General features: G+C 45.0%; 4 protein-coding genes across 4 annotated transcripts in view; 1 reads left to right on the forward strand and 3 right to left on the reverse strand.

The window, feature by feature from the left end:
* Nucleotides 1–2,220, reverse strand: part of ADAM9 (ADAM metallopeptidase domain 9) — a 112,912-nt gene extending 110,692 nt beyond the window's left edge. Inside the window, exon 1 of the mRNA XM_045535839.1 lies at nucleotides 1,964–2,220. Coding sequence (XP_045391795.1) covers nucleotides 1,964–2,060 — 97 coding nt within the window. The 5' untranslated portion in view covers nucleotides 2,061–2,220. The remainder of the gene's footprint in view (nucleotides 1–1,963) is intronic.
* Nucleotides 2,221–2,535: 315 nt separating this feature from the next.
* On the forward strand, nucleotides 2,536–8,694 carry TM2D2 (TM2 domain containing 2). The gene is made up of 4 exons (XM_045535841.1): nucleotides 2,536–2,887; nucleotides 3,722–3,809; nucleotides 5,969–6,084; nucleotides 7,965–8,694. Exons 1-4 carry the CDS (start codon nucleotides 2,667–2,669, stop codon nucleotides 8,176–8,178), a joined length of 639 nt encoding a protein of 212 aa, XP_045391797.1. The 5' UTR covers nucleotides 2,536–2,666; the 3' UTR covers nucleotides 8,179–8,694.
* A 2,149-nt stretch (nucleotides 8,695–10,843) lies between these two features.
* HTRA4 (HtrA serine peptidase 4) lies at nucleotides 10,844–20,931 on the reverse strand. The gene is made up of 9 exons (XM_045535840.1): nucleotides 20,469–20,931; nucleotides 19,607–19,706; nucleotides 18,626–18,830; nucleotides 17,588–17,782; nucleotides 17,122–17,154; nucleotides 15,596–15,710; nucleotides 15,151–15,208; nucleotides 14,672–14,767; nucleotides 10,844–11,022 (listed from the first exon to the last, which is right to left on the reverse strand). Exons 1-9 carry the CDS (start codon nucleotides 20,929–20,931, stop codon nucleotides 10,857–10,859), a joined length of 1,431 nt encoding a protein of 476 aa, XP_045391796.1. The 3' UTR covers nucleotides 10,844–10,856.
* Nucleotides 20,932–21,209: 278 nt separating this feature from the next.
* PLEKHA2 (pleckstrin homology domain containing A2) overlaps nucleotides 21,210–25,162 on the reverse strand; it is a 73,655-nt gene continuing 69,702 nt past the window's right edge. Inside the window, exon 12 of the mRNA XM_045535842.1 lies at nucleotides 21,210–25,122. Coding sequence (XP_045391798.1) covers nucleotides 24,760–25,122 — 363 coding nt within the window. The 3' untranslated portion in view covers nucleotides 21,210–24,759. The remainder of the gene's footprint in view (nucleotides 25,123–25,162) is intronic.

A 25,162-nucleotide genomic window follows, 5' to 3' on the forward strand; every position in this document is an offset into this window, starting at 1 on the left:
ACTGAGTCTTCAAATTCCTCTTTCATTAGAGGAAAAGGTTTCAGTGCATGTTTTAAACATCCTGTATTGCAAAAATTTAGTCAGCTGATGTTGGATGAACATTCCCTTAGGGAAACATGAGTTGGTTGACTCACTGCACACTATTACAAAAGCCTCTTAACTGATTACCCAGCCTCCAGTCTCTCCCTCCTAGATTCTAACCTCCACTGAGTGGCCAGCTTTCTTAACAGAAAATTTGATTAACTCACACTCCTACTTAAAAACTTTCACTGCCCAAAGAACTTCCTACAGGGTAAAGTCCAAACCCCTTAGCTTGGCATAGAAGGCTCTCCCCAACTGATACCAACCTACCTTGGTTTTATATTCCATCCCTCCCTTTCATACAGACTGCCTGATGTCACACTGACATCCTCATCATTTCCTACCAAGTCATGTTCTGTCACACACTCCATACTCTTGCAAAAACTATCTTCTGCTTAGAATGTATTCCTACCCTTTCACTTGAAAAATTCATCAACATAGCCCAGTTCAAATATTATTTTCACTATAAAACCTTCCCCAGCATCTCTCATATACGCTTAGCATATCTGGTGACCCAATGCCCTTCCACAAGCATTAAGCATGGTGTTTATGGTAGTTCCATAAACGCTGCCTAAATTTTGAAGGAGCATATACATGCTTAAGTGAGGGGATGGCCATAACCTGTTGAAGCCACAGTTAAAGACCCTAAGGATATTCCATTCATCTATACGCAGGTATGTTATAGTATACATTAACATTAAAAATATAGTCTTATTTATATTTAAACCACATATTGCTAAAACTGCAGATGTATAATCCACCTCACTTTATATATTAGTGCATGTTAACCACCTAGAATACCACAGGAAAAGTAGCTTTAACAAGAAAAGATATGGCAATTTCCCATTCAATTTCTACACTGGGGCGAATATGTTTAATTTAAAAAGAAACCAACGATAAAAAAATGTAATTAGTTTCCTGAAGGTCAGCAGTCCTGCATTGAAATTTTCCATCATCACCTTTCAGCAACTCTCAAAGCACTGATTTGGTAAAAACTCCCATTCTCCATTATATCCTATCGTCGATAGGGAAGATACAGCCATGCAAACAATAATTATTACAAAAGCCAATATAAATAAAGAAGTTGTTTCCAGCAAGAAGCTAGTGTTGACAATTTGTTTCCCCTATGTTTGGGCATCTCCAGTATAAATATCTTACATAGTCAAGGGAAGTTTCACAATCCAAAATGGATTTCACACAAGTGATTGAATTCTTAGGATAATCCTATGAGTTAAACAGAGCAGGGATTATTTGTCTGGATTTAAGACACCGCGTACCCAGTACCAACACAGATAAAAGACTGCTTGGGTATAGAAACGTAGCACTTCGTTTCCAAAGTAAGTATTCTTAGGACAAAAACGGCCCAAGAAAAATGAGCGTCTCCCCCCGCCCCACTCCTTTATCCCATTCCCCAAATTCAGCTCTGTGAACCCACCGGTGACTCTGCTAATAAAATCACCGTCGAAATCTCAAATTAGGATAGCCTGAAGCAAAAGTTCCGCCCCTCAGGCTGTTTGCAAGTGACATTAACTCCACCAGCTCAAGCACGAAGAGCCGCCGGCGCGCGCCCGGCCCCCGGGGCTCCCCGCCGGCTCCGCGGTCGGCGCGGGACCCCGAGTCGCCCCCAGGGAGTGCGGGGACCCGGCGTGGCGCCATGGGGGTGGGGCGGGAGGCGGAGGAAGTGGAAGCAGACGGGCGCCCGGGGCCAAGAGGGGCTGGGGGCGCCAGAAGCTGGGCACTGTCCCCTCAGGTCCGGAGCGGCTTCGCCCCGGCCCCGGGTCCGCTCCCAGCCCCGGCGCCGCCGCGCCCGGCACCACAGGTTCACGCGCGCGCCCAGCCCTGGGAAACCGCCAGCCCAGGGACCCCGGGAGCGGACACCCACCTGGCCGCGCCCCACCGAGCGCGGGGCCCACCAGGCCAAACAACAGCAACCACCGCAAACGGCGAGGCCCCAACGGCGAGCCCGCGCCCGACCCCATCTCGGCTGACTCCGCAGCTTCCACTCAACAGTCGGTCGCCTCAGCCTCCGCCTCTCCCATCATTTTCCTGCCCCGCCGGGGCCCCAGGACTGGCCGGGAGGCGCGCGCCCGGGGACGAGCGTGCGCGCGGCGGTGACGCAACTTGGCCCGAGCTCGGTCCGAGCTCGCTCCCGACATCGCGCTCCCTACGCTGACGTAGGGAAAAATCTAGTCCCCGGCGGGAGAATGGGATTTCTAAACCGACCGCTCCAAGTCCGCCCCGCCCCGTCGCCATCCGCCCGGCCCACTCTGCTCCAAGGCCCGCCCACTCCGGGGTCGAGGGAACCAATTGGAGGAAGCACTCGGCGCAAAAGGAGGAGGAGCGTGAGAGACCCAGAAGAGGAACTGGGAAGCAGAAGCGCCCTGCAGCGGAGCCCCGCCTCCCTCTGCTCAGCCCTTTCTGGTTGGTCGGCTGATGTGGGCGGAGCTTAGAGCTGCGCGCCCATTGGCTGTTTGGCAGCCAGGAGGCGGGGCTACGCGGAGAGGTTCGACCTGGCAGGGCCGGGGGTCGGCGGTGCCGGCCTGCGTTTGGGTTGAGGCAGGCTGTCCACCACTGGGTCCGGGAAGATGGTACTGGGGGGTTGCCCTGTGAGTTACTTACTTCTGTGCGGCCAGGCGGCTTTGCTGCTAGGGAATCTGCTGCTGCTGCATTGTGTCTCTCGGAGCCACTCGCAAAATGCTACCGCCGAGCCCGAGCTCACCTCCGCCGCCCACCCGGAGGGCTCCGCGGGTGCTCCGAGCTGGGAATATGGCGACCCCCACTCTCCAGTCATCCTTTGCTCTTACCTGTAAGCTACCCCGGGGTCGAGGCGGGTGGATATGGAGATTGGACCAGGGATATGTGGATTTGGGGGGAGGGGGAGGGGAGGCTGCTTTTTTGCAGACCCCCTCCACTTGAGGACCTGGTAGTCAACACGCAAGAGGTGGATGTCGTGACAGGTCTCTCACTCCACTCACCTATGCAGGGGAAAGACTTGTGTGTCGGTGGCAGATCCTTTGGGATCCCGAAAGGGGAGAACTAGGGAAGAGTGACATCATATAGCCTCTGGAAGAAGGGTACGAGGCTGTGCCTTCTCAGTCCTGCGCCCTTCAGCCAAAGAAGAGCGTTAGTTAAGTGTTAGTCAATTAGGTGCCAGTGATGAGTGAGGCATAAATGGAATAAATGACTTTTCTCTGCCTACAAGGCACTTCCTTTTTTTAAAGCAATACTCTTACCGTTGCAGAACCAAGCCACTTTTTCATATCTCTTTTTGATCAAATAAGAAAAGGCGTTTGGGAAATGCAGAGAACTGTGAATCCTTTAGCTTAAATTTTGCCCCGCCCCCAGACTCGTGGTTGTTTGACTAGTGAAGAAATGAAGCCACAGCAGAAGTAGAATCCATGTAGAAACAGAAGCACTAACACCTCCCTTCTCCAATAAAAGGTTAATTTGGGTGGCTGTCAGTTTGACCTGCTGTGCTTCAGTCTGATTGACGCCACCTCTTGGCTTGTAAAGGGTTTGCAGAGTGAAACTGAACCCCAGAAAACTTGGGGAAGAAATGTCTCTTGCCTGTTTCGATTATGTGCATGTAAACAGCGATTTGCAAAGATCATGTGACCATGATCTTACTGTTGAATTACAGACCTGAAGAATTTATAGAATGTGAAGACCCAGTGGATCATGTTGGAAATGCAACTGCATCGCAAGAACTTGGTTATGGTTGTCTCAAGGTGCGTTTTTGTTTTATTGCTTAAACAAACTCTTCCACTGAGAAATAGTACTGGCTAAATGCTGTTACAGAAAAGTATAAGGGGTATGAAGTTACTTTTTTGAAGAATTTTGTCAGAATGACAGTTACTAGAAATTTCCTCCCTAGCCAGTGTCAGTAACTGACCAAGACATTCAGTTTCCTCATGAAGAAGCAATCTCTGTGCCAAAACCACCCAAGTACAGTGACCAACCTGTCTTTGGTTCCTATGATCATTGAGATTGACAGATGTGAAGCTAAAATTTCACCCTGGCTCTTCTTCAAGGTGTGCACATTCCAGAAAGCAAAAGAAAGGCTATGCACTTTGTAAAACTGATGATGGATTGGGCAGTATCTTTGTTACACACACATTTGAGGCAGAGCTCCTCGTGCTGATGATCTTTCTTTTGAGCAGGCAAGCAGGTGCCACCATGTCCTTAGGAAATAGATGGGTCTATCAGTGTATGTCTTTGTAGGAGGTTAAAGTATTCTAGGAGAAACCTTTAGTAACGATGGCTTCTTGAAATGGAAAGAAGCCATTCAGTTCCATTAATAATATTTCTAAAGCTGGTACACTCTTTCTGATCAGTCTCTCAAAAAACCAATGAAGTTTATGTATCTCCTCCCCACAATGGACTCACCATTATATTACGTTACATAATGCAAGTCTAGATTCAACTAGGTGTTAAGAGAATCATGGGAAAACATTTTTTGTACTAATTCAGACACAGAGATGAGACTCGGAGGGGTCGGGGTGGGAAGAGTTGGATGATAGGAGATGGCTTGGTGGGTACGATGTGTTACTTCAGTGACGTATGCACTGAAGGCCCTGACCTCACCACAGAGCAATATATGTTAATGTAATGAATCAGACACAGAGGAATAAACCTGACAGTAATAAGATTTAAAAGGCAGGTCATACTGAAATCATGTGTAGAGAAATATTTTAAGTATTATGAAATTTTGTTCTGTTGATAATAACTGATAGAAGTTGGAGTTAGCATTGTATAGGGATCACTCACTTTTACCTATTTTGATTAAAAACTAAATTTATCCTGGCCAGGCATGGTGACTCATGCCTATAATCCTAGCACTCTGGGAGGCCAAGGCAGGAGGATCGCTTGAGCTCAGGAGTTCGAGACCAGCCTGAGCAATAGTGAGACCTCTGTCTCTACTAAAAATAGAAAAATTAGCCAGTCATGCTTCACACCTATAGTCCCAGCTACTTGGGAGGTTGAGGCAGGAGGATCGCTTGAGCCTGGAGTTTGAGGTAGCAGTGAGCTATGAGGCCACCACTGCACTCTAGCTGGGTGACAGAGTAAGACTCTGCTCAAAAAAAAAAAAACCCTAAGTTTATCCTACGAAGACACTCAAACTCTCACCTCACCCAGAAGTCCTAAAGGACTGACGGCACCAGGCACCTGATTTGCTAGGGGGGAGGTGTAGAGGTATGAGGAGGGAGCATTCTTTTTCCCAGTCCCTTCCCTTTGAGTAACACTCCAACGAAAATATTAATAAAACACAAAAGTGGCAATAAAAAATGTACAGTTGAGTTTTCTCTGCTAGAATTCAATTAAGCAAGGGGTAAGAGGCCCAGTTCTGAAATTTTTTGCTGCAATTTAAACTTACACTATAGATGTACTACAGATGCCTGACAATCGCACATTCGTGGGCTAAATGAAGTCCTGAGACAAATGACATCCTGAGTTCTTACCTAATTATGCTAATTTATAATGAATATAAAACAGATCTCTAACACACATTGACTTTTTTAAATACTCATTCCCAAATGTTCAGTTTTGTGGTCTTTTTCCTGTAAATGTAGGATAAAGTATTAATATTATGTCCATCTCTTCTAAATGGCATTTAACGAAATTATGGGTTTTTTTTTTTTACTATGTTATTGAAGAAGCTAATCATGAAGAAGAAAGTAGGAGTTTCTTTAAACAGTGTACATTTAGGATGAACTAATCTAAAATCACTTGAAATAAGTCACTAAATTCCTTTTTCTTGAGCACAGCTTTACCTCAACGTTGTTAGAATAATTGTAGTCCTCACACAGCTTTGATTAAATAATATAAAGATATATTTTTGTGTTACTTGCTTTGTTGAGTTTGTTTGGTTTTGGTGGTTATCACACAGTTCGGTGGACAGGCCTACAGTGATGTGGAACACACCTCAGTCCAGTGCCGGGCCTTGGATGGAATTGAGTGTGCCAGTCCTAGGACCTTCCTACGAGAAAATAAACCTTGTATAAAGTAAGTGTTACTTTGAGTGAAGTAGTTGGTAATTGGGTGGAGGTAGAGCCATTTTCCTTGTCATTTTTTGATGTGACTTTTTAAGTGTTAAAGAGAGAATGTGATTACTATTGTGCATAATCCATTGACAGAGGCAGTGAGTTTATAGTAGAGAGGACGCTGGACTTGAGATCAGGAGTCCTAAGTCCCAAATGCCTCTTTCCCTAGGTGCCTGTGAGCATTCACAGTCTTAGCCTCATCTACAAAATGAAGGGGTTGAGGCAGATGATCTAGCTCCAAAATTCCTATGCAAGGCGTAAAATCCTATGAAAATTGCCTTGGTATTTTAGGAATAAAGGTTTTATTATGAAAAACGGAGGTGGGCTCCTCACTCTGACAATCAGTTTATCTTAAAGTTAAAAGGTCAGGGTCGTTTGAAGGCACGGAATGTACTCACACGGAGTGCTAACTGGAAGAGTCACTGGGTATGTTTAGTGGTATTAGAGTGACTGCAGCTGTGTCATCGGTGTAAGGACAAAAGCCTTATGGAGAAGCACTCACTCTTAGCTGCTACAAAACAGCAACAAAGGTGTGTGGAGATCAAGTGTTCATTTAAGGACAGTGCTTCCTTGGAAAACTACACTCAGGGGGAGCCACCTGAGCCTCAGGACAGGAGTCTCTGTAGGGTAGGGTGGGAGGCCAGACTCCACTCCTACCAAGATGCCTATTATGCAAATGTGCTTGATAATTTCTTGTCCAGTCCAAGTCTGCAAAAGTCAGTATTTGTTCTTAGAGGTCCTCCATATCTTAGCAAGTACTCTATTGAGACCCTAGACCAACTAGAGATTTTGATGGGGGAGAAAAGTAGGGGCTATGAGGGTATGTTTAAAAATTTTTTTTTTAAATTTTTTTGTGTATCATGATGCTTGACATCTTTTTTTTTTTTTTTTTTTTTGAGACAGAGTGTTGCTTTGTTGCCCTGGCTAGAGTGAGTGCCGTGGCATCAGCCTAGCTCACAGCAACCTCAAACTCCTGGGCTTAAGCGATCCTACTGCCTCAGCCTCCCGAGTAGCTGGGACTACAGGCATGCGCCACCACGCCCGGCTAATTTTTTCTATATATATTTTTAGTTGGCCAGACAATTTATTTCTATTTTTAGTAGAGACGGGGTCTCACTCTTGCTCAGGCTGGTCTCGAACTCCTGACCTTGAGCGATCCACCCGCCTCGGCCTCCCAGAGTGCTAGGATTACAGGCGTGAGCCACGACGCCCGGCCGATGCTTGACATCTTAAAAAACTTTTCTGGTGGGAGAAAAACTGCCCCTCCTGAGGCTGAAATTGTTTCTTAGATAGCAAAGGGCCTAGTCAGGAGCATGTCTTTGATTTGCAGACTAACTAGTCTAGAGACATACTTCTGGTATCTAACCTGTACATGCCAGGAGACAATATTCCTCTGCCTTAATCATCCCACGACCAGGGTGCCAGGTAAAAAGAGACCACATCTGTAGTTTAGACCTTGCTGAAATTATTCCAACTAGCCAGTGCTAAACTACCTGTTCTGCCCTGCCTTGCCTTTCCTACCGAAACCCCATAAAGGCAGTGCCCTACACCTTCCCCTCACGCCTGTCTTCTTACCACCATGGTGTTTTTTCCCACAAAGCCCTGCGTGGTAGGCCCTACCTCCTGTCGCTAGGACCTATGAGTACAATAAACTTTGTTTTTCCTGAGCCTCGCCTCTTGTGGCTGCACCTGACTGGCCATCTCATCAAAGAATACAAAACAGAGGAAAAGAGGCCATCGAGGGACTGCTGTACCATCCGCTCACTTATGTTAAATTCATTAATCTTAAGTGTTTTAATGTTCATGCAGTAAGACATCTTCCTTTTCATTCCTATTGTCTAGGTATACCGGACACTACTTCATAACCACTTTACTCTACTCCTTCTTCCTGGGATGTTTTGGAGTGGACCGTTTCTGTCTGGGACACACTGGCACAGCAGTAGGGAAGCTGTTGACTCTCGGAGGACTTGGGATTTGGTGGTTTGTTGACCTCATTTTGCTGATTACTGGAGGGTTGATGCCGAGTGATGGCAGCAACTGGTGCACTGTTTACTAAAAAGAGCTGCTGTCAGGGCCCAGGGAGGCAGCTGAAAGCTCTGTCTTCTGAATTCTTCTCTGCAGGCTCAAAACTCTTCTTTGATATCAGACGCGACCATTACTTTCCCTGTTTGGAGGGAACCGGTTTGGTTAAGAAGGCTTCTTTGGACTTTGGATTCTCAACCCAGAGTTCACCTTGCAGACTAGAAATGACAAGCAAACTGTGTTGTACCTTTCCTCATGTACCAAACATAAAGGAGAGCGACTAACTCATAAGCTGTGGAAGGGTTTCCATAGTGTATATTTGTGTGCATTGCCGTATCTTCAGTCCCTCGAAGCAAGTGGACCTAACAGGATGAGTAAAGTGAAATTTTTATCCACGAGCCTTTCGTGACCCCAAGTCTTCATGCAGAGGAGACCTGAAGCTGAGCCAATGAAAATCTTCAGCAGAAGTAGAAATGGCCATGGATTTTAACACACACTGAAATTCCAACTTTCCAAATTTAAATTGCACAATAAATTTTGCCAACCTGGAGTGCTGTATGAGTATTTTCAGTAGGGAGAGTGAAACTCAAAATGGTATTTGTTTTGCCAAAAGCTAGGCATTTGCAATGAACCACCCTATTAATAAGCCCTGTTGTGTCACCATTATGATGCTCCAGAAGCAGAATATGCAGTACAATAATTTCTTCATTCCAATTATGTTTTGAGAACCAACACAGTAGCAGACGTGTGTGACTTGAGCTATTCCTCTTGGCAGAATTGTCCTTCCTAAAAATCAGCATTTATCAGTTTATGGAGCCCATGTTGTAGGCTGATAAAAAAAAGATTTCATACAAGTTTCTGTAAAACTATTATTCATGATTAGGTAAGATAAAGTGAGGAGCCTCGTGCCCTTGGAAAGTAAAACACACTCCTACTTAAAGGATATTGAACACTAGGGTAGAACTAGGATGTGATTTATGAGGACAAAGAGAAACTGGACACATTCAGAACTCAGAATAATTGTGGTACTAAAGGTTCCCACTGTCGGCTACAGCAGTCAGAAAGAGATACAGCCAAGCTTTTGCATTCCCAAATCACTGGGAATAAAAGAAATGTAAGTAGTTTATAAGTTTTAAAAATTGCTTACCATCCTTTGCAATCTAAGTTGAAAGAACTATTACATATAAAATAAAAGGTGGACTTTGTGGCCAAGTCAAACTAAAAGCCTGCTATTCAAAACAACTTACAAATTCTAGAAACAATCAAGGTAGAGCTACTCAATGTTTACCTCATGATAATTAGAAACAAAGAATCACAGTTAAAATAACTTCCCTGGATATATTTCATCATTTTGTAGCAGCTTTCCTAAGAACTTCTGCTGTATCATCCCTGATTAATATGATCACTGTTCTTACATTATTAAAGGTAGCAATGGTATAAAAAAATTAGAACAGATTATTCTGTTCTGTCTTGAAAGTTCTGTACCACACTGACCTTAACCTTGCTTATAATACTAATGGTTGGTAGACTTTTAATTCAGAATCTCTGTACCCTAAGTCAGTATATTTTAAATTGTCATGGTTCATAAAGAAACCAGACTTACTCCCCAGAAAAAGACACATACATGTAAAATTCTGCATAGAATTTAAGGGGGCTCAAGGATGCCATGTTTTGTTTTGTTTTGTTTTTTCATTTAAATCTTACCCAAAATAAACCTTATCAAGTCCTACTTCATCCTGCCTTTTTAAAATCTCCTAAAAATATTCACAAACCCCATCAAAAGTTGTTTCTTTAAAAAAAAAAAAAAAGAAGAAAACTTTGGCATCTCCAAGACTCAAAATCATTAATGTTACCAGGAGGAAGAGCTTGGGTAAAAAGCTAAAGGTCTGTAAATTATTAAAGAAGCTGTTTTATAAAAGAAGCCCTTCTTGTCTACGGCCATACCACCCTGAATGCACCCAGTCTCATCTGATCTCTGAAGCTAAGCAGGGTCAGGCTAGTTTGTACTTGGACAGGGGAAGGAGCCCTTCTCAGAGTCAGAAAAGCTGCTGAAGACAAAAGTTGTTTCCACTGCTAGAGTGATAATTTGAGAATCATGAGTAACATTTCTGTGTGACAATCTGCAATTGTCAGTTTCAATTTGACTTCTAAATGATGCCAGTCTTCTGTATCCACAAACCCCAGCCAAATGTGATACAACCTCAAAAACTCATTGACCGAAAGAGTATTATTAAAAAATTGATTATTCCTACACTCAATTCGGGTTGTTGCTTAATATTTGGTAGAGAGATCTGTTAGTGTATGTGTGTGTTATATCTAGTTTGTGGCTATAGAGGTTTAAAATACTAAAGTGTCCCTTCCCTCTGTCAAGGTTAAATTAGAAACTGTGCCTGTTTTTTAGTTGTTTCCTATCTTTAAATAAAATTTTATCAGTTCCCCAGACTTCCTGACACCATTTCCTTCTTCCATTTGGCTTAGTAAGCTTCTTAACAGCAGAAGAGCACCCCGACCTAATGATCCCTGAATGTGAGTGTGTGAGTGTGTGTGTGTGTGTGTGTGTGTGTGTGTGTGTGTGTGTGTGTGTGTTCAAAGCATCTTTCTTTCCTCTTCAGAAAGAGATTCCAAAACCCCCTACCATCTTTGGCACATCTTCAATACAAACCAGGTAATAGAACTTTGGTTTTGTTAAATAATCTCTCTTTACAGCAAGACTTAATTGATTATTTCAGGTGTGACCGTCAGGAACAAAATCTGTCTTCCCCGATGAACAGTGATAGAAAGGGAATCATTGTCCTTAACAGCTTCAATAACATCAGCTGTGGTAGCAACAGGTTGCCCATTTATGCTGACAATTACGTCGTGGTCTCTCAACCCAGAGCTAGAAAGGGAAGGGGAAAAAAAGACCATGAAATTGTAAGAAGAGTTTTTTTTTTTTTTTATGGCATTACTGTTTTGCTGGCATTAAACATACAAACCGGGTAACCAGAAATAGCCTCAATTCTTCCCTGTCTGAGGGCTGTTCTAAGATATGATGCAAAATCACCTGGAGGACAACAGTCCTGTTGACCTTTATAAAATTAATATCCTATCAGTACCACGTAAGAAGTTTACTCTTCCCACGTACTGGATTTGGTTTGGCATGGGAAGTTCAGCTGTTAATTTCTATTACTCTCTAACTTCTGTTAACCTGAGGCATGCTTCCGGTCTCACCAACAAAAGTGAAAAGCCCAAGCAGCCCATTTTTCCCCAGACAAGGTTATATTTTGGTCAGTTTTATTCTGACAACCCACATACTTGCCCATCTTCATGCACAGTTTATAGAGCTGGAAAGTATGCTGAGCTGCATTATAGAAGTTCTGCTTCCAGTAAATCAAAAACCAATCAACCTGACTCTAAGTATCTAAAGCTCTGGCTCTAGGCTCCCTTTCCCCTAAGTTGTGATTATGTTCAGTGCCCTACATCATTGCTCCATATTGAATATATATTCTAGAAGAAACTTGCTCCAAATACGAAACACTGCTATTAACTACATAGCCATGCTAATGAGTTGTCTTAAAGGTAAAAACAGGCTGGAGGAAGGACATCAAATTCAATGACTCCAGGAGACCCTATTTAAGGAAAATGGAAAGCCAGAGGAAGACTGATAATGAAGTAGGATTATCAAGATATGTGAAGTTTTAAAAGAAGTAGGAAATTGGCCGGGCGTGGTGGCTCACGCCTGTAATCCTAGCTCTGGGAGGCCAAGGCGGGTGGATCGCTTGAGGTCAGGAGTTCGAGACCAGCCTGAGCAAGAGTGAGACCCCGTCTCTACCAAAAATAGAAAGAAATTGTCTGGCCAACTAAAAATATATATACAAAAAAAAAATATTAGCCGGGCATGGTGGCTCATGCCTGTAGTCCCAGCTACTCGGGAGGCTGAGGCAGTAGGATCGCTTAAGCCCAGGAGTCTGAGGTTGCTGTGAGCTAGGCTGATGCCACGGCACTCACTCTAGCCCGGGCAACAAAGTGAGACTCTGTCTCAAAAAAAAATAAAATAAAATAAAAATAAATAAATAAATAAAAGAAGTAGGAAATTTAAAGCAAGTGGATACAAAGAGAAGCTTGAGTATAGAGCTAAAACCAGGAAATGCCTTTAGAACAAGGACAGTTTAGGAGGATGACTTGGAACAAGTATACACAAAGAATTCATAATACTAGCTCTGTGAGTAGGAAAAGAGAAAAAGAAAGAAACCTCCTGGCCGGGCGTGGTGGCTCACACCTGTAATCCTAGCACTCTGGGAGGCCGAGGCGGGTGGATCGCTCGAGGTCAGGAGTTCGAGACCAGCCTGAGCAAGAGTGAGACCCCCGTCTCTACCAAAAATAGAAAGAAATGATTTGGACAGCTAAAAATCTATATAGAAAAAATTAGCCGGGCATGGTGGCACATGCCTGTAGTCCCAGCTACTCGGGAGGCTGAGGCAGGAGGATCGCTTGAGCCCAGGAGTCTGAGGTTGCTGTGAACTAGGCTGACACCATGGCACTCACTCTAGCCCGGGCAACAAAGCGAGACTCTGTCTCAAAAAAAAAAGAAAGAAACCTCCAAATTATTACTGAGTGCCGATTATGCACCAAATATGAGGAACTAAGGCCACATATGAGGAACTAAATGACCTTTCCCAGGTCACACAACTTGTAAGAGGCTAACGTGGGAGTTGATCCTGAGTCTTTCAGACTTGAAAACCCATCTTCTTGCCAGTAAGTCATTCTGCCTCCCAGAAACAGAAAAGCAGCCTCAAAGGCAGGACCATAGAAGGGTCAAGCCAGGGTCCACATCCGCGCTGTCTGACTTCCTGTGCAACTCTGCAAGATAATCTCTCCGTACCACAGCTGCTTCCTCTCTAAAATAATATTAATACCTATATCATAAGACTGTTCAGGGCTCAAACAAGTATATGAAACTCTTTAAATAGTGCCTCAGATATAGTAAATATTTCATAGCTACCAGCTATTATTAGTGTAATTATTATTACTAGGTATAAGTGGGTGAAGGCCAGAAATAATGGATTTCTATTTATCAGGGACTCCCAGATGTAATTCTCACATTTTAATGTACATAGGAATCAGCTGGGGAATCTCGTTAAAAATGCAGATCCTGATTCAGGGGGTCGAAGGTGGGGCCTGTGAGTCTGCATTCCTAACACGCTCCAGCTGCTGCTAACGCTACTGCTCTACTTTTGAGTATCAAGGACTTAGCTGAAAGAAAACACTCTGGCCTCGAACCAGAAGTTAAAAATAAGGAGGAGTCGGGAGGTGGAGCAGGGAAGGAACCAGGAAAGTCTAGAAAAGGCTGTGACAAGCCAAATTTATTAATAGTAACATGAGACCTAACACTTCGCTATGCCGAGCACTGCCCTGTGGTTTCTTTCCCCCTAGTGAAAGTGTGGCTATAATCTACACAGATTACTGAGCTCTTGAAAAATAAACAGAAGCAGAGAGAGGCAATGAAGAAATAACAAGAGAGAAACCCAGGAGAGTAACGTTTGTAGGACAAGCTACCTCTTCCTCAGTAGTTACTATTAAATGTTTCAAAACAACAGTGAAGTCAGCTGGAGAACCTTCTTTTGGGGGCTGTTCTAACCTTGGCTTTATTGCACAGGTCTTAGTGGGCCTCTGACACTGTAATCCAGAGCTCAAACAAAGAAAGGATTTTAAAATACCTGAAATATGTACTAAAACTTTCAACATTGTGGATTCTTCCCATTCTTAATAACTAGTAATTAATATTTGTTAAATTTAGTACTAATTATAACCAATATTTATAACTAATAGTCAATAGTTATTAATGACTTAGTAACTTAATAGTTAATTAATAACTAGTAATATTGAAAGAGTAGATTTGGGAATTCCTAGCAAAAAAATAAACTTATGCTAGTAACTCATGAGTTCTTCTTGGACTTCTTAGACTACAGAGAACCATCTCCCTCCCTCCTTCCCTCCCTCCCGGGGGAAAAAAAGTCTTTACAAGTATACAAGCCTAAGTCAGCACTATTCTGTAGAAATAGCCACATTTTTTTTAAAGTTTTAAACATATCAAAGTAATTTTAATAATATATCTTATTTAATGCAATATATCCAAAATATTATCATTGAAACATGCAGTATTTTAAAATTTTTAGTAGGTATTTTACACTCTATTACATATAAGTCTTTGAAATCCACTCAAAACAACATATACCCCCAATATACTGCTATAGATAATATCTCTTACAATTCAATGATTAAAGTAAAATGCAGTCCTTAAGAAACAAAAAAAAGGTACATCTAATGGAAAAATATTTTACACTGCTTCTCAGTTTTTAAATTTAAATTAGTTAAATTTAAAATTCAGTCCCTTGGTCACATGGGCCACGTTTCACGTGTTCAGTGTACGCTGCACGTATGCAGCAGCCACTGTATCAGACAGAGCGGGTGTAGACCCGCATGCCTTTACCATGGCACACATCTAGAAAGAACAAAGCTGGATGGGAAAAGGCCTGCAATTATCCTACCTTTCAGCAGCTGTTCCTTGAATCACTTCATATACAAAAACCCCAGAACTCACATCAGGGAAATCTGGATCTTGCCTTTTCATTTCTTGAAGAAGGCTGAGAGAAGTGAGAAGGTTAGAAAACATAATGAATTAATCTTCTGAGCCCTGGGAAAAGCTGGAAGTCTTAGCAGGTACTCCACCTGTTCTGCTCAAGGCTCCCAGGGGCCAAGGAGGATGTCACTGAGCCGATCACAGTCATTTCCCCCTGGGTGCATTCTGTCCCTCTATGCCAAAGCCTGGAACCATCTGATACTATAAAATGCAGCCACAGGGAAAGACACTGTGCACAGCCAATGCTGGTGCGAGCAGAGGCAAACAGGACCACAGTCCCCAGGGCACCCAGCTGCAGTCCAAATGCTTCAGCTTTTCTGTTAAGATTGTCCAGCTACAGCTTCTGCCTCCAAGAAACAACCCGGACATATTCAAACACATGCTTACTTCATAGTGAGGGGCAGCATTCGCAGACCCAGATATTTCTTCTGTGAAAGAGCCTTTCCTGGAAAGGAAAGTTACGATGTGTTACTAACAACAAAACCTCTTTCCTTTTGGCAGAGTTTAAAAGACACCTGTGTTCCGGAATCTCTTTGCTATTATAGCTGCCCACCACGAAATACATGCTTCAGAGAACCCTACCCTCCTCCCACCGACCTACCCAACTCCAGCCCCTGGGTTTCATTTCCAGGCTAGTTCAATCCAAATACTTCTGGGTACAACTCATGCGTGGTTTTGCGCCTAGTCCTCCAATATTGCCACCCAAACCACCATTACCGTAGCTGAGTACCAGTGTCCCTGTAGTTTACAGGGTTCCAGTGGCTGTCTCCACGAAAGATTGAGTGCTCCTGATAAACACAAGAGGGCGTGAAAAAATCCCAACTCCCTTTACCTTTCAACTGGCGCTCGTGGTGTTCTGCCAAGAACTGCCTGATTCTATCTGAGGGAATTGCAAAGGAGATTCCTGCAGTCACCTTCAATGTATTTATGCCAATCACATCTCCATCCTGGCAAGGGAGGAGACATCATTCAGTCGTGAAATTTTACAAACTAACCAGTGCAAGACCAGAACAGTAGAGGAGGGAGTGAAGCTAGTTACTACAGCCAGAAAACAGAGGAACGAGAGGAAATGTACTTCAACAGAGAGCGGTGGCAAAGAGTGCGGTAGGATGGCAAAGTGGGCATGCACATGTGTGACAGGTACTTTCCTTTTGGGTCAAAGGTTCAAGGCTACTGAGGATTTTTTTTTTTTTTAATATTGAGCTCAATTTTTCCTTTAGTAAGTTACATTGAGTTTAAAAGTGAACCACAGTTTGAATTTTGACACAGATAAGAGGACAAGGAGTATTTGCCCTTTTATTACTTAAATGAAACTAAAAATAAACATGGAAAAGGCAAAAAGCTGTTGGATTGTCAGCAACACTTGGATGCAACTATTGAGAAGAATTAGGGAAATTGGCCTTAGGGGAACAAAGCTCTACTAAGCTAAACATATGAAGCAGCATATATTTTTCACTTTATGCATTTCATCATCCCTTAGCCGTAATGGAAAGGATATAAAAGAGATTTCTGGTTGTATTAAAATACAGATTGTAATTCAGTAGGTCTGGAATGTGGCCTGAAACTCTGCATTTCACGCTTGCTCTAGTAAACTCATTGTCTAAGGGAGAGGGCAGAGACAAAAAATTACATGCAATGGTATAAGTAAAAAGCAGTCCGTCATTTCAGACAGAATTCATTCTCCGAAAAGCACATGTAATATTTAAAGAGGAACCAAAAGCAATCAGCCCAAAGGGACTCAGAAAGCATGAACACAGGCTGAGTGTCAAGTAGCATTGCACTCTCTTACGTTTGTGCACGTATTCGAGCAACTAGAAACCCTGGTATTTCCACTAGACATGCTGAATAAAATTTAAGAATAAAATACATGGCAGAGCAACAGATGCTGGTTGTGGCTTTTCTCTCATCTATATGCAGGTCAAGACTAAAAACCTGGATGGACCACATTCCGTAATCAGCATTTTTAGATGAGGGACAGTTGTTCATATACAGCAGCAGGGGCTCTTCAAGGATCTGCATTACATAACACAGGTGGTCATCAGGCATAAATCTGGGTTTAATATCCAAGGCTCTTGGTAACTGTCCGATGAAAACAGAAAGCATGCTGAAGACAAAAAACTGTGAAGCAAACCAGAGCCAGAATCCTGGTGCACTCAGTGGGATGAGATCACACACCAGGATGATAAATCCATCATAGATCTTGAATTTTTCCTAACCATTTACTAATAATCCAAGAGTAGAAAAGCATCATTCCATAACTCTTTACATAAGAGCGGTACCCAAGTCTGCATTTTGGAAGGTGTAAAGTTTTTGAAAGTTAACAAGAAACACGAAGCAGCAAGGAATGTGGCCACTTACCAAGTTCACCAGAGGTCCCCCAGAATTCCCGTGCTAAAGACAGAATTTAAAAAAGCTGTCAGTAAAGCCAATGAATACATTTCTCCTTGTCTTTTATATATAGCACCCAAAGAGGTTTACCAAAAGCACCCTGCTCTAATGAGCTCCTCCTGTTCCTCCAAGGCAGGCAAAATATTATCACCAATACTGAAGTCAGTATAGGTAAAAAACAGTAAAATGACCCCCATCATCTACACAGGGGTGACCTCCATAACAAACCCTGAGAGACCACCCCAGTATCAAGGATGCCAATGATCATATCAAACAGACTGAACTCTAACAACATGGCATTCCAACCCTCACATGGAGATCTAACTGCACTCCGGACATCCCCAAAGGCCAAAAAGAAAAGAAGTCATTCTGTCCTTTTATTCTCACTGTACTGCCAGTATCTTAGGGCTGAGGATACACCTCCTAAGTGACTTACATTAATTATTGCGTCAGTCTGGATATAGTCCATATCTGAATCCTTCAGCCCCAGCTCTTTGCCTCCTCGCTGTGTAGTGCTGACAATTCCTGCTGTGACTGTGTTCTGCAGAGAAAATGGGCTGCCCAAGGCAACCACAAACTCTCCAGCCCGAAGGTCAGATGATCTTCCCAGTAGTAATACAGGAAGGTCGGTCTACAATGGTCAAGGAGGGATGAGGACAGAAAGGTAAAGAACAAATCAAGAGCAGAAGTGACCAAATTTGTGTCTAACACAGATATGACAGTCAATATCATCTAAGAAGCACCCTCCCATACAGATTCTACAACTGCCTTCTACTTCTTCCTAAAAGTTCAACTACCACCAAGCTTTTGCTTGTAAAGATGATTAGGATCATCTCTGAGGTCTAAAATAATTGCTTTGCAGAATTTACTCTTAGCAAACCACCAGGAAGGTAACTGATGAACATAAACTAACATTAGCAATTTCTTTAGTTTAAAGATTAACAGTCAAAGTGAATAAGGCACAAACGGGAAGATGACCCAGGGCAGCACTTCTCAAACTGTAATTCGCATGCAAATCACCTGGGGGTCTTATCACAAATGCAGATTATGAGTCAGTACATCTATCGGATGGAGTCTGAGATTCTTAATTTCTATAAAGCTCTCAGGTGACATGTTGATGCTGCTAATGTGCAGAACACACTTTGTGTAGCAAAGACTTCAAAGTATTCCCTAGCACTTTGAGTCTACTGGCAATAATGTCTGGTACCCTAAGCGGAGAAATAATTTTCCAAGAAGCAGCATCTGTTGAAGAGGAGTTGCAGGAGAAAAATTAAGACTGCTCAATCGTTAATATAAATTGTTAGGGATGTACAGACAGGCATGGAAGAAAAACAAAAAAGAGTGTGAAGAACAGAAAGAAACTAGGGAAAAAACATAAACCAGATGGAAAAGATGTGGTGTGGGAAAGAAAATATCAGCAAATAAATGAAAATCCCCAAATATGCAGACTCTGATTCAGCCCTCAAATACTCACATTTGGCTCAATCTTAATCAGTGCAAGATCCAATTTATGGTCAACGTCCTTGACGGTGGCTTCATACTGGGCCCCACTCTGGAGCTCCACCTGAATCCGCTGCTGGTTAGTGATGACATGAGCGTTGGTAATAATCAGCCCATCCTCAGACACTATGAACCCAGAGCCACTGGAGGCAGGAACATCCTTGCTGCTGAGAGGCGACCTGGCTCCACAAGACAACAGCAGAAGGCAGGAAAATCAGGGATCCAGCCATAGTTTGTGAGTCATGGAACCTCACATTTCTTAAGCATACTGTCATCACGGTTTTCTCAGACACTTTGCTTTTCCCTGTCTGTGTTTTCATTTTCTCCACGCACAGATGAACTTTGCACAGACAGCGCCCTAGTCTTGACTTGTGAGCACGACTGAGAGCTGGTTCCAACTCTCCTTTTCCAGGGACACTGCTGCCTTCTTCAGAGCTGGTCAATGCAGCAACTCGTGGGTCCTCTGCTGCAAAGAGGCTGTACCTGCTCCTACTACTATGGGCAAAAGTGGGCCTGGTGCCACAGTACCAAGGACCCAGGCAGGAGGGAATCAGTGGGGCCTGGTTCTGTCTTAGTTTCCACTACCAACTGGCCTGTGGCATGGGACAAATTAATCCTGCTCTCTGGGTCTGGGTTTCTTTGCATGCAAACAAGGGGGCTGGGCAAGATCACCTCCAAGACGCCTACTAGCTCTTCTATCTGACCTTAAATTTTGTCTGTGGCAGATGAGGGAGAAAGAAATCCCAGCCACCCAAATCGCAGGAGAAACTCAGATTTGGAAGTCAGAATCCTTGTGCGTCTGCTCTTTGACTAAATCACCTTGAACCGACGATGCCACCTCTTTAAGCCTCCGTTTCCTCAAAGCAGTTTTTACGACCGCATGATGCTAGCAGAGGGCCTGGAGCAGGCAGGCACTTAGTGGCTGGGGTAGTTAACGTCCCCTCCCGTCCGTTACCTGCGGAACAGCTGCAGGTGGACCACGGACGGCGCCACCTTCTCCACCACCGCGGCGATGAAGTTGTACTTGCTCCGGGACAGGCCTGCGTTTCGGGTCCCTGCGAAGAAATGCTCCTTGCTGGAGGGCGGCGGGAGCCGGCTCCCGCCCGTATCAGGGGTCATCGCCTAAATCGCTGTGTCTCTCCTCCCTCAGTCTGCACTTTCCCTCTCCTCCCTCCCTTCCGCCTCTCCTCCTAAGCGTTACCTGCGCCCCCAAGGAAATGCCTTGCGGGAACCAGGCCTGTCACCCCGACTGGAAAAACTTTAAAAGGGAAGACTGGGCGGTGGCTCACGCCTGTCATCCCAGCACTCTGGGAGGCCGAGGCAGGTGGATCGTTTGAGCTCAGGAGTTGGAGACCAGCCTCAGCAAGAGCGAGACCCCGTCTCTACTAAAAACAGAAAGAAATTATCTGGCCAACTAAAATATATATATAGAAAAAATTAGCCGGGCATGGTGGCGCATGCCTGTAGTCCCAGCTACTCGGGAGGCTGAGGCAGGAGGATCGCTTGAGCCCAGGAGTCTGAGGTTGCTGTGAGCGAGGCTGGCACCACGGCACTCACTCTAGCCCGGACAACAGAGCGAGACTCTGTCTCAAAAATAAATAAATAAATAAAGGGAAGCCTGTTGAGAAGGTGAATGGGGAGAAACCGGGCGGCGGCCGGCAGGAGACGCCCGCTAAGGCACAAGGGGATCCGGAGCGCAGAGGGGCCGCGTCCCAGACGCGAACCGAGCCGGGCGGACCCTGCGCGGACGCCACGGGGCACGTTTGCTGGCGCTCCCGACGAAAGTTCCGAAAGCGTCCGGGGCGCTCGGCGCTCACCTGCATCCCCGCAGTCGCCCTTCTGCACCGGCACGGCCGGGGGCGCGCCCCGGAGGCGCGCGGCGCGGTTCTCGGCGCGGAGCGCGCACAGGCTGGGGTAGGTGCGCCCGTCGCTCCCGCACACGGCCGCGCCCGCCGCGGGGCAGCCGCAGGTGCCGAGCCGGGCGCCGGCCCGCGCCGCGCACCGCAGCCCCGGCGCGCACGGCCGGCCGCGGGCCCCGCCGCAGGCCTCGCCCTCGGCCGCGGGGCACTCGCGGCAGCAGCCGCAGCGGTCGAGCAGCGGCGCCGTCCCCGCCGGGCAGGGCGGCGGCGGGGGGCAGCGCGTCGGGTCGCAGGCCGCGGGGCAGGGCGGCGGGGCCGGGGCCCTCCGGGCCGCGGCGCTGGGGACGGGCACCGGCGGCAGCAGCAGCCACAGCAGGAGAAATGGCCCGAGCCCGGCTGGCCGCAGCCGAGGGCTGCTCATCCTGCTCTCTTCCCTCCGCGCTTCTTCTCCAGGGACCTCACTCCGGACCCGAAAACGCTCTAAAATGAGCAACACTTTCTCCCGGCCAGGGTGCCGCCCCCGTCGGCCCCACGCTTTAGGGGCAGAGCCTGGCAGTCCGCTCCGTACGCACACCCGCACATCCCCCGCCCGCGCCCCGGGGTCCCTCGCCCGACCCTGAGCGGGGACGTCCCCGTGCAATACGGAAGATCCGTGCCGGGGGCGCAGTAAAGGGCAGTGTGAGGAAAACACAACCGTACTTCAGTATTTTTTACGTGGTTTTATTACAAAACAAGCAACAAAACAGTTTTAGAAAATTACTTTTTGCTACATACCAATTAGGAGATCACGTAAAAGGAGAAGCGTAACAGTTTCCATGCACTCGGCTCAGCGCGCCAGCGAGCACTCTGGTTCAAGACGCAAAATCATGCCGCCTCGAAAGCAGAGGGGGAAGGGGTCCGACAGTATGTTTGGGCCAAACATTCGCTTTATTTGATCTCTACCTAGCAGGAATGACTGTAATTGACCGCTGCAGGCAATAACAGAGGAAAAGGAACTCAGGGGAAAAAAAGGGATGTTGATAGACAAGATTTAATAAACCTGTCCATTTCTGACATGTTCAGAGCTTGTTAACAGAAACTCAGTTTCCAAATTGCTGTTACCTTCCTATGCTTCTTTATCTGGTGAACACTGAAAAGGAACCTATCACATCCCACTGCTCAACTACTGAATCTGCTGTTTGTTTATGGGGTCCTTTCAGCCCGTATCAGAGCAGAAAGGAAAGACAGAAGAAAACCTTTTGCTTCAAGTAGACGACGAAGCTGGACCTTAACACTACTTCCTTTTTCCTGAGAGGTCAGAATTCCATGAAGAAATCGATGTGTAACCGCAGTAGTTTGACCTGAGGCCAATCTCCACCATGTGTGCCCCAGTATCCTTATGATGTCTCACAATGCAAAAGGCCAAAGTCTTCTTTTTACTAACCCTCAGCTGACCTTGAGTAAGCAAGTCCATTAAAGCTTTCAGGAATAAGGGATGGTAAGTAGCTCAGCTGTAGGGACGACCACCTGACATGCTGGTGGGTCAAGACCACTGCCAAAGCCTTATGGAAAGAGCACAACTCAGGGAAGGTCTTTATTCCACAGGGAAAATGTAGTACCTTTTTTAGTTCCTTTTCTAAAAACTCAGATTTATTCCAGAGCCTATGTACTTAACCACAAACCTATACTTCATCCCCACCCTATTTTTTCCATTTGGTTCCATTTTATACATTTAAAAGTAAATGCTTTGGTCAGATATGCACCATCTGTGGTTCACATTAAAAGATTATGGTGTAAAACTGGCTAGAAGGTAAGAAATATGGACAGAAAAGGAATTCTGAAATACGATTTGGGAATGAGAATGCTTTTCGTTTTCACTGAAGATATTTATATTTATCTGATATTGGAACTACATGAACAATATTATAACTTGGAATTCCCAAGTATTTGCTAATTAGAGTCCTTATGTCTCTTTATCAAGATAATACAATCTGGATTATAAGTGTGTTTATTTAACACATTCTCAAAAGAGACCTTGCTGAATAAGAAACATATCAGCTTACTACAATGGCCAATTAATTAACAGTAGTAATCTAGCAGAGAGTTTATAAGAGAGCAAGAAATGGGTAGATTGTCCCAATTTAAACACCAAAAGATGAAGTCTTTTCCATGAGTCTGGGAACGTTTAAAAAGCTGTCAGGGTGCGTGTGTCTAACTACGGATCAGAAGAGATCTCACAAGTTCCTAATTTATTTTCATTAGTTCTATATCACATATTTGGCCCTTTCTTTGACTAGCCAAAGAATTTTCTTGGGGAAAATTTGAAGAGGAAACCAGAGGTTAGGAGCCATAAGAATTTGGAATGGCCTCTTGAAAGCAGGCTACTTAAAGTATGCTGTAATCCCAATCACTCGTAAATAATAATTCTTAAAAGATTTCTGGGGACAAAAGTACACTAGAATCTATAGAAGGGGGGTTGGGGAGAAGAGGAGAAGGAGCGATCCAGTCGTAGATTTCTTTTTTTATACCAGAACCAACAGGCCAAACTTAAGAGAAGGAGTGCAGTGCAGTCAGAGAAAATTCTCAGTGTGACAGACTTCAGGGAAACTACACTGCCTTAAAGATACATGATTCCTCTTAAGTCACTAAGGATGTTCTCATCCAGTGTTTTCACCTCTGCATTAGATTTGGACATAAGAAGGGGCGGGCATTTACTTAGGTAAAAATGCTTCTCTTAGTCTCTTCCCCTAGTCACTAATTTTTATTTTTAAAATATAATTAAGTGATCTACCTGATAAAAGTTAAAGATAGAAATGAGCTAAGTTTTCTCTTCCTTTAGAGGAACCTAGTAAGTTCTTGGTGGCAATTCACCACGTAAACTGGATGGACAAATTCTCCCAGGGACACTTCTTGTCAAGTGGAAGAAGATATACCCCAAAATGTGGGTGGGAAACCCAATCTCCTATGCTCTTCTGAGACATCTCTAGCCAGCAACTCGTAACCTTTAAATCAATGTTTCTATGCCCAGTTTCTATTTCATTAAAAATGTAAGTATCTCCAGATTATCGTTGTATCTCTTCACTATTAAGTATGTGGAACCTCATCATATTATAGGGTTTGATCATGCAAGCACAGAAGGCTTCACTCAGAGGGCAACACAAAGAGCAAAAAGAAAGTGAGTCTGCCAGGGCATACAACACACAGCACTTAAATTCAGCCTAATGCTGGCCCGTTCAAAAGGAGCTGTGAGGCAAGGATTCCAGATACTCTGTCTTTGCCAAAATAGAACTATTCTCCTGTCTGGAAAACATGGATCACAAAAGCTTAGCTGGATGAACTAGAATCCATCTCGTTTCAGCACCTGCTTTAAAGCTCATCTAAAACTTTGAAAGAGATTGATCTAACACACATGTGAATTATCACTGATCAACCCTCCACGCATTCCAAATAATGCCATATCAAGGGAAATGTCTGTTCTGTACTCAATAGTCATAACATTTAACACTGATAAACCCACCCTTGGGGCCTGACACAGAAACTGGGTGGGTAGGTCTGTCACCCACATCTATAGTATTTGGGGTCAAAATTATCCAGCAGAGAACAAGAGTAATTCCCAAAACTCACTGATGCGCTGTTGGTATAGCCGGATGATTCCGCATATGTTACAAGAGGTCCCTGTATGTTCTCCTGCGAGGACGCCCCGGCACACCAGTCCTGGCAGACACTGGGGGCTGCCTGCAGGCCCCGCGTCTTAACACCACTGTATCCCGGTCAAGCCCTCCCACTTCGCAAGCCTTAGTCGACAAACAGGAATAGGATAAAACCAGATCAGTGGGCCAGGATTTGTGCCAGGACCAAAAACAAAATGAAGAAACTAAAACAAGGACAAGGAAACAAATCTCGGTCGGGGTGAAACTGGACTCCCAGCCTCCTCTGGAGAAGAGTTGCTAAAATCACCCCTCACCGGGAAGACCCCGGAATAGTCAAGCAAGAGTTTACTATATACTCTTGTTTATGGAGTGGAGACTACACTCTCCACTGAGTCTGCCTACAGGTCTAACCTAGTGATTTCCCAAAATTAAATACACTGCACTGATATTACCAAAAAGAAAAAAAAAAGGCCAGCTAGATGGGCCCCTCCCTCCCACAGAGCATCCGCAGGAATATGAATGTCATAAAGGCCTGTGACTGTCCTCCAACAAGGAGAGAAACTGAGTCACGGCCTCCTTCTCTGGAGTCCTCTCCCTCCCTCCCACGGCACTACGCTTCATCACACATCAGAGGTCCGTATGTTTTCATCGTCAAGGTTGAACACAAAAGGCTTCTCCTTCGGGTGCTGGGGTTCCGATCTGTGCCTGATCCGGGAGGGCGGCAGCGCCCCGGCGGTGTTGCTCTCCCCAAGTCGAGGCACGAACAAAGTGTCCTCTGGAGTCTCTTCGGCGGGAAGCAGCTTCTCCCTGGCCTGGGGAACAGGCGTCCAGGGCTGCCAGGAGGAGGCCACGGAGGGCGCTTTGCAGAGGGCTTTCTTTTCCTCCCCCGGGGGCCGCCCCCTGCACAGGAACGAGTTGGGCCCCCCCGAGAGACTGGAGCTTCCAGGTCGAGTCAAAGAAATGGATCTAGAAAAGGACATTTCCTACAAAAAAAAAAAAAAAAGGCAAGAAAACGAGAGGCAA

This window comes from Lemur catta, chromosome 22 (assembly GCF_020740605.2).
Source record: "Lemur catta isolate mLemCat1 chromosome 22, mLemCat1.pri, whole genome shotgun sequence".
NCBI classification, from domain to species: domain Eukaryota; kingdom Metazoa; phylum Chordata; class Mammalia; order Primates; family Lemuridae; genus Lemur; species Lemur catta.